The sequence below is a fragment of the Barbus barbus genome (genome assembly GCF_936440315.1).
Source record: "Barbus barbus genome assembly, chromosome: 3".
NCBI lineage: Eukaryota > Metazoa > Chordata > Actinopteri > Cypriniformes > Cyprinidae > Barbus > Barbus barbus.
The window spans coordinates 20,998,662-21,008,559 of record NC_136731.1 but is presented as its reverse complement, the minus strand read 5'-3'; the positions used below and the strand labels follow the sequence as shown (position 1 = coordinate 21,008,559).

The 9,898-nt window shown below is 35.5% G+C and overlaps 1 protein-coding gene across 1 annotated transcript; it reads right to left on the bottom strand.

Annotated features, from left to right (window-relative positions):
• Positions 1–2,019: 2,019 nt before the first annotated feature.
• On the bottom strand, positions 2,020–4,891 carry LOC306849510 (peripheral myelin protein 22-like). Its single transcript, XM_079384599.1, has 5 exons — positions 4,430–4,891; positions 3,523–3,612; positions 3,302–3,395; positions 2,964–3,104; positions 2,020–2,868 (listed from the first exon to the last, which is right to left on the bottom strand). The coding sequence occupies exons 2-5, from the start codon at positions 3,598–3,600 to the stop codon at positions 2,708–2,710; spliced, it is 474 nt and encodes a 157-aa protein (XP_079240725.1). The 5' UTR covers positions 3,601–3,612; positions 4,430–4,891; the 3' UTR covers positions 2,020–2,707.
• Positions 4,892–9,898: the final 5,007 nt, after the last annotated feature.

Genomic DNA, 9,898 nt, shown 5'->3' with positions numbered 1-9,898 from the left:
GCCATAGAAAGTGTTGAATCACATCTGTGTCTGTAAGTGTTTCAGTAACGGAGGGTTGATGTGAATATTAAAGCTGGTTTTTGTGTGGGCAGATGCACACGTTGAGTAGCCGAATCTATTATAATCTGTCTGTTTGCTATTTATATGAAATGTTATTTTTTTTATGTTTAGAAAGTTATTATGAGTTTTATAAATGTGCTATAATATAACTTACTATTAAATTAAAGGAATTAAAATTATTAAAGGATTTAACGTGCAATGTTGGTGAAAAACACCTGACAATTTTGGCAGTCAAACCCCCACTAAATTGTGGGCTAACATCTCATCAGTATTTTAGATTTTTAGGTGATATCCACTTTTAACGTTAACTGATGGTGTTATCTTCAGTAGCCTATTTCCATATCTACATTTAGTTAGTAACTGAAAATTGCATTTTGCCTGCTCGATTTCCCAGTTTAACCATAGGCCTATAAGAAACAATCCAATCATTCAAGAGAAAAAGAATACTTAGTCAAAAGTATTCAAATACTTTGCTCTATTTCGAACGTACAATAATTCTAAATGAGGACTTGTGTCACAGAACTTGGCACACTTAGAATGGTCTGTTTAAAGAACTTATGTCATGTTTGATTTAACGGGTTAATATTATCGTCATTACCTCACCAGATTAGCTAAAGTTACTAAATGAAGTGATTTTCTCTTCTTTTGTGATCTTTTAACAGGCTGAGACGAACTGACAACAATCGAACCTTCAAACAAGTGTCTGGCGCCATCTAGTCGTCAAATCTAAAACAGATGAAATGTGAAGTGTGGTGTGTGTCTTATTCATTGGTTATATATATATTTATCAAAATATATTATTCATTTTAAAATAATATTATTATTTATTTTTTATTAAGATTACTATTGATATTGATTATATTATTTATTCAATTGTTCATTTATTTATTCACTCATTAATTCATCTGGTCTCTTCCACGATAAGGTCTGAATATCAACATTTACAGTAATTCTGACTGTTAAATCGCTGATTGCACAGCTGTAGTTTTTACATAAACATGAATGTTGAAAGTGCGGTTGGGTATTAGAAGTGGATCACCATTTTAATGACAATGGTATCAAATTTCATTATTAACCTTCACAAAGATCAGTCATTTTAACAATGGCTCCTGGATGAATATTCCTGGCTATGTTTAGGCCTATAAATCTCAAACAATAATAAATAAATATAAAAAATAAATACATTTATAATAAATAATAAATACATCTTTTGTTTTATTTTATTGTCTGGTATTGGCTTTAATAGCAATTATGCTATTTAAAACATTTAATATGATCTATAAGCTTCTTTCCTCACGGGGAGCAAAAAACGTCCCTACAACAAGGTAAAAAAATACTGCTATTACTATTCTTGTAGGTCCCAATAATGTAGGGAATACCAGGTACACACACAAACACAGACAAATTTGCTTACTTCCTCGTTGCAACATAAGATGGCTTGAAAGAAAATTCAGGATTGTAGCCCAATAGTCTAGTCACAGCCTTCATGTTAAATGAGGGTTCAGGATTCCATGAGAATGCTGGGAATGTTTTACTGAGTCTTCCCAGTGTAATCCTGTTTTTCATTTCACACTGAATGTAGAGCATTTAAAACAATGGCATAATAGTTGTTTTCAGTCCTGTCAGTGACTGCATTCAGACAGACAAAACACTGCCTTTTCTTCACTCAAGATTTGGTTTCTGATCCTCCGGACTCTGAGATGACTCACATGTAGTCCATGAAAAGTCATCGCTGTCACATCTGTTTTCTTCATCTACTGACAGAAAGCCTGACCTCAGTCTCTAAAGCCTTTTGGGAGGGGTTTGCTTGACTTTTCAGATTTTTTCTACATTGCCTTTCTAGCTGGACACTAATCAATAACAAACTTCAAAAAGTCTCTATTACAGTATAATTCAGCATCTCACTAATTGTGTCCACTTTGCATAGGTCACAGTCTTCCTCACATACTGACAATTGAGACAAGGGAAAAAAATTAGATATTTATTTTTTTCCTTAAAAATTAATACAGAAAGAACCTCATAAAGCGATATAATCACAGGTGAAATATGCATTATAAAAATTTTCCGTGCGATTTAACACAATATTTGAGCCTATAGGTATATCTAACTATAAAATATTCAGCAATGGTAAATACATAGCACCATTTCCAAAGAAATTCAAACACAAAACAGCACAATTCTTTGTTTTATTATTCTGGAATTTGAATATAAAAGAAAATCTCAAGTCGATGGCAAAAAATTTCCCTTTGAGAATACACTTTATTATGACATTTTAAAACAAGATAGCTATTTGAAAAGGGTTATAACACACAATACAAAACAAAAAAAGAATGATACTTTTACTATATCTCTCCTCCTAGAGTAAAATCTTAAAAAGTCAGGGCCTTCATTGACACGTCATAGCATTACTATTTACAAAAAAAAAAAAAAGCCATATAAAAGTGATATAAATAGGCTCACCAGCCAAAGACACCTTTTTTTGTGTCATGCACACTGTGTCTTTGCTGTATTCAATCTTCATGAACTGTCAGTTTCTTTGATCACATTAGGGTCTAAATATTCAGGCCTGGAGGAGACGGCAGTTAGGTTAGAGCCTGTCATCTGAGTAGTGTTTTCAGTTCTACAACAATCCCTGAGGCCTGAACTCTCATTCTTTCTTCCTCAGGACAATGTAAATGAAGCCACTGATGAGCGTGAGAGGGAAAGCCAGCCAGGCCAGGACGAAGGCGTATCCGTAAGCATCATTGTCACTTTTCCACTCTGGACTCATCACCGTGTAGATAATGGCCCCGCTCATCACAAACAGACCTTCGGGAGACAGAAAGAGAAAGAATAAAAACATGTAAACGGGTCCTTGGGATAAGTGAAACAGGATATAATAGATCCGATGAGGAAATACTCACTGGCAAGGACCTGGAAGACGGCTGTGAAAAAGAAGCGACCTCCCTTTACAAGAGTGAAGAGCTGGCAGAGGAAGATGATGAAGGAGATCAAGCAGAAAATGGTGGCTAGGACCATAAGGGCTTGAACTGCTTGAAGCCAGTCTGACAGATTGTAAAGAAACAGAACAAACATTACATGCATTGCTACTATTATTAAGTCATATGTTTCTCTTTCTCATATAAGAACACATTTCGTGGTTCTACTGATGATGTGTTATCGCCCATTTGGAACTTTTTAATAAATATGGAACTTTTCAAAGAATATTAGACTTTTGAAAAGACTGTTTCGTTTAACTTACCAGCATCATTAGTCCCACGGCACTGATATCCTCCATTACTTTGTGCGCAGTCGTACCAGAGGTCATAATTCGAAACTCCATGTGTTCTCCAGGCCTTTTTTTTTTTTTTTTTATAAAGAAACACTCATATGATTACTTCTACACATGAACCAGTCATTTACTCAAAAATGTGACTCACTAAAGCAAAAGCAGGCAAGTCAGTCCTTAAAGATGATACTCACATTAGCACATGTGGAAATGAAGAGAATGATAAGGTCTGTCAGATGCAAGACTATCGTTGCTAACAGAATGGCCAGCATTTTGGGGTTCGTCTAAGAGAACAGAAAGAGAAAGTAAACACGGTTCCTCCTCAAATACGCAGAGGGCAGCGTTTACTCATGCAGTTCCACATCTGGCCACCAGACCGCGCTGCTGTCAAACTTATCTCAGCCCAAACACCCCTTCAGTCCTGTCTATTTTCTTTCTTTTTTCTCTTACATTTGAATCCAGAACATCTGTATTGTGGATACATTACGTTGATAATTACACTAATCACACTGCAATGTTTGAAAATCCATCTAAATATCTATAATTATCAGAAAAGCACGTCCCGCATGCAGTCTCTCGAGGTGCCGCCTTTTATTTTTTCGTCACGTCTTACTGTTTATGTTTTTCTCTCTCTCTTCAGAAAGTAAATATTATGAGAAGCCAACAAAAATGTAATTAAATATGTATTGAGTAGCCTACGAATTGAGGCGGATGTCGGAACCATATTTGTTTTCATCCAGACCAGCTATTGCAAAACTCCGCGAGCGACTCAAAACTTTAGATGTGCTCATATTAAAATACGACTATTAGGACTATCAGTGTAAAAGCAATACTAATAATATAATTAACAAAAACAAACTTAATAAAAACATAATACGAAGCGTAATAACAATAATAGCCTACACTTTTAATAAAACAACAAACTTCCCGAGAAAAGACAACGATCTAAGTAAGGTTAGGACGTCTCCAGATGGGAAATAATAGTTAAAACAGAAACGTGGCGGTGTAGGTTATCTCCTGAAGAGACGTGCAAATATTCCATAAATGAAGCAAAGTAAAAAAAAAAAAAAAAAACTTCCATTGTTCTCCAACTTAACTTACAGGTGAGGGAGAGCAGAACAAATCCTTGAAAAGCGAAAGAGAGCAGGAAGGAAACACGGGGTTGCCTTTACTATGGGATCCCACTATAGGTTCTCAAAGCACGAGTCTCTGTATTGCAGATGTAGTACCACAGCGAGTAGGCTATTTGCTTTTTTTCCTCTTTTCTTTCCCGGAAACGTGCGAACACCGCCCTGAAGCATCACTACGTCACACTCTTTCTTTTCCCTCCTATACTTCACAACTTTAAAAAAAAAAAAAAAAAAAACTTCACAACTTCTCACTTTAAAAGCTTAGACATAAACAAATAGCATAAATACGCAATAAAGCATTTATTCAAGCGCTTTAAACTTTTCCCAGTAACGATTTAATCTTATGTTGGTAAACTTTAAGGGAAAGTTAACCCTTTAATCACCCTACGTACACAATGTGGTTTTATCATAAATTCATGAAATTAGTTGTTACAGAGAGCTTTTGTGTTTAACACACTTTTACAGCATATTCAGCTTTATCCTTCATTTCGAACACTGTGATGTAGTGGCGTATGTGCGAATGTTTATAGTATGTACTAGAGTGTGTGGAGGAGATCAGTGGCCCCACGGTATGCCCAGAATGCTGGCATGTGTCTGTTTACTTCTGCATCTGGACTGCATAGCAAATAGATCCCATCATAGTCACTTTGAAGTCAAATACAAACAGAATTTTGACTTTTATTAAACATTTTGAATAAAACATTTGCGAGGCTTGCGTGTCTCCTCCTAACTCCTCGCAAATGCTTGATCCTTTCAGCGCTTGAAGATGTTATGGTGCAGTCAGCGTGCCTATAAGCGCCCCCTTCTTTGTCACGCCCTCGTCAGGAGTCCTATGGCAGCAGCTGTGTTTGTAAATACAGTGAGGGAGGCGTTCCCTGTGCCAGGCCTGTGTTTATTTTTCTGTGCTCTGCTTAGGGTTTGAGTGTTGGACGGCATAGCTGTTGGTTGGCTCAGGACCTCTGCTGTTCTTTGAGATGGATGGATTATGGGTTAGAGTAATGGGCTAGTGGCGGCAGGGCAATGCATTTACTCTGACCTCCCCGTTTGATGCAGGTCATAGGGAGGGTCATAAATATACAGCCTTGTCCACTCACTGAACAGTCGGACATAGTGCTGGTAGTGGACCATTAAGAGTCTTATACTTGGTGCTCAGCAAGATTTTTTTTTATTTATCAGTAACTTTTATAAATTACTGAGCAGATTATAGAAATATAACAACTTATTAAGGACAAATAAATATATATTTTACATAACCCCCCGTTGGTTCATGAGGAAACTGCAGGAGATTTGAGAGTGGATGAAAATAATGAATTAAATCATAAAAATGGGAAGTAAATAATTCTAAATGAATATTAGAAATAAACTGCAAGAGGTTTGCGAGATGATGAAAATGTAAAATAACCAAGTAAGTATAATTTCAGAAATAATTTTAAAATGAAAACAAATCAAATAAAAGATATGCTTAAAAAGGATGAAATGTTTTATTTATTTGTGAGTTGATGAAAAGCTAATAATTAAATCATAAATTTGGAAATAAATAATTATAAATAAATATCATAAGCTGCAAGAGGTTTGTGAGATGATGAAATGATGAAAAGCTAATAATTCATTAAATATTAATAATTCATAAAATTTTATATATGTGTGTGTATATATATATATATATATATATATATATATATATATATATATATATATATATATATATATATATACACACACACACACACATATACATAGTTTGTTTACCTGTATGTCATGTGACCATGGACTGACATCAGAACCATAAATACATGAGTGTGCAGGGGCGTAGATTACGCGGGGGGCGCGGGGGACGTGTCCCCCCCACTTTTTATAAAAAGTAAATTCGTCCCCCGCACTTTTTCATTGGACAGTTGTGTTCTCGACATGTTGAGGTTTTAATGGAGCAATGTATATAAATGCAGAATGATTTAAAATTCAAAGAGACAAGATATACATGACGTTTACGTTTCCATGGCAATCAGTCACTCAGTTTGTGACGTCACGACATGCCCAGTCTCGCGCCCGCGGTCCCGCCCTGCATAGACACCACAGCTGTTTCCTTCAGCGAAAGCCCTTAACACATTATAGGCATACTTTATAAAACGATCACGTTATTGCTATTTTCATTTGAAAATTTAGCTTTCAATATAGAACTTAATATTACAGCGCATGTGGCATTAACTACCATACAGTTATGCATAGAAGTGATTAAAGACAGTGACAGACAGCACTCAGTCAGTGCACTCATTTTAATTGCATATCAGAGTGATTGACAGAGATTGAAACATTGTGTGTCCTTCTCACAGACTGCTTCAGTTTTGCGGGGGTTTTTTATTTTTTATTTTTTACTTTTAAAAGTTAAATCACAGCACCCACATAGCTTAATCCATTGTCCAGCCTTATAGCGGTGTTGTTTATATTGCTAATATGGATAGTCAGTGTAAGTTTAAAGTGATATGATGTTTTATGTTTACAATTTTCTGTTTGTACTTGAGCATAGAAAAAGATTTGTACTAGTAATGCAAACAGTAACATTTTTGGTTTGTAAACAGGTGTGTGTGTGAGAGATCAGGTAGACTTGTATTTGGCTTGTACTCGGATGTTATACCCATCTATGTAATACAGTGGAATACTGCAATAAGTTTAGTATACCATCCTACCCTATTAATAATTTTTTTTGTAAATATTTATTTTTTATTATTACACCATCATTGGGGGCTGAGCCCCCCTAAAATGAAAATCCTAGCATCGCCCTTGGTCATCGCTAAAAAAAAATAAAAACCTATCCAGATAAATCGCGCCATCCGGATAGAGTGAATTGTGGATGAGAATATAAACCTATACCATTCCGACACCCTATTGGTTTGTACGCGATCCATCGCACCTGCACGACACAAATCACGTCACACTCAAAAAGATTATTTCTTAAAAGTTATTATTTCTCCACTACTGGCTCATTTATCAAACGGGTGCTTTCTCTTCGTCCGTTGCCCTCACAGATTCCTGCAGCTAAGCTTGGATGTACATTTACATTCCAATAAAGGACTTTTTTTTTTGCACCAGTACAATACTTACAGGCAACTAGTCATCATATCTTCCGCTCCATGAAACACGTTAATGCTCAGTAGTACACATATGGTTTTTTAATGTATTTGCATTGTACTAAAATGCGTTCATTTTCAGTGGGCACATATCCGGCTGAAACAGGTAGCCTAGTGCATCCCACATTTTTCAACATTAACATTTTAATATAACATTATAGTCATTATGGCCTTTAGAAAAATGTTTTTTTGAGGAGGTGGGATAGTGCACAATAGGCCCCTGTGCCGCGGCCTAAGCTTTTGTCCTTAATGGCATTTTTTTTCCCTTCCATTACTTTTACTTTTATACTTTAAGTAGTTTTGAAACCAGTACTTTTACACTTTTACTTGAGTAAAAAACTTGAGTTGATACTTCAACTTCTACAGAAGTCTTTTTAAACCCTAGTATCTATACTTCTACTTGAGTAATGAATGTGAATACTTTTGACACCACTGGTCATGGGTTCGATTCCCAGGGAAAGCAAGAGCTGATAAAAAAAAAAAAGTAAAAAAACCTCTAACTTGAATGCAATGTAAGTAGCGTCTGATAAACGCGTAAATGTAAGAAAATATTCTGACTTACACATTTCCTTGTGCCAAAGCAGTCAATGATGCCAAAGTGAGTCACGACTGAGATAAGCAAGTATGGTTTAAATCAATGTGCTGCTTGAGTCAGACAGCTCTTGGTCTGGCTTCATTTAGTCTATTGACCACTAAACCAGCAGAATGGATCGTCCTAGTCTCATGATGACCTGTATTTTAAGGCTAAACGTGGTTATCTTAAGTTTATCTTTCACATTATAAACATTAATGCACAAGTAAAAAAAAAAGAACTACTGTTTGATTCTGTCACATTCCTGCTTTCACGTTGTGATTTGGGTTTTAACTTCTGTGTTTTAGGACAGATTGTGTTCAAAGTTTGTGTTCAGAGTTTGCAAAATCTCTTTCACGCCAACCAAACTGACGTCAAAAAGGTCTGCACCAAAAGCTCCAGTATGGACACGTCCACTGAGAAAAAGTAGTGCATTGAGTTGTTGCGGATAATATAATATTAATGAAATAAAAGGCCATATAAGTGCACTTAAAGAGAGACACTTTTATGACTGTTTTTAACACACTTTTAAACAGTGCATTTTTCAAAAACTAGTTCAAAGCACTTTTTCAATCATTATGTTTTAATAATCTTTTTTAATTTTTAAAGAAGTACACTTTTTTGTGAAGTACTTGATTTTGAATTTTAACTGTAGTGTGTTATTCAATATTATAAGTTAATATATTTTAAATGTATTACATTGCAACTTCATCATTACAAATGTCTAATTATAAATACATTTAAACACATGACATACAGAAAAATATATTATAGTATATTTTAGTTTTTTAATTCTCTTTTTAATTCTCGTCAGCACATTTAGCAGTACACTTTAACCATATTTCAAAGACAACAGAAGAAATTATGAAATTACATATAACACTTTACGGACCAATTCTCACTATTAAGTAGTTACTTATTGAGTTTACTGAGGCAAAAGTTGTAGTTAATGGTTTGTTAATGGCGAAAATCGGACCTTAATATAAGATGTGACCTTAACTTCTACTAGTGGATCAAAAAGCACTCTAAAGTTTAGCTAACTGCATTTATTAATACATTTTCATTTAACATCCACTTAAGTGAGTTCACACTTAAGTATATTCATTTCAAGTATATTATTTATGTAACAAGTATACTCTTTTTAAAATGATGTTAAAGGGTACTTTTTTCACAAAGGCTCTACTTACACAGTATCAGTCTGTGGAAAAAGTGATATACAATTCAGCACTTTGCATATTCATTGTGTAGTAATGAAGTGTGTATTTTGTTTGTTTGCTGGAAACCACTTGGCAAGTTCAATCCCAAATATGTTCTGATTACATTTTATCGCATGCCAAAAGCTTGATGTCTCAAAACACATGTTGTGACTAAAATCTTTTTCCGTTATTAGCTGTTAGCTAGCGTTCCTCGTGGTCTGTCCTGGTGAGTCACGTCCACGAGTCCCGTCTGCTTCGAGAGGAGGCCGGTTTAGTAGGAATGGCACTTCACGGCAAGCCACGCCGCATAAGGAAAGCGTGACGGTAATCAGGGAGGTTTCGTTGTTAGTTTTGGATGCGGAACGACTTTGGGAATTTCACATGTGTCTGGAGAGAGGGAGGAGCCACCATCATGCTGGAGTGAAACCAGAGAAAAATAGAGCAAATGGAAGCCATGGAGAGAAAAACTTCATGGGTGTGGGCTGAAATGAATATTATGTCACAAGAGCAGTGAGGGAGGACATCCTGAACAGATGAGGCTAACATAT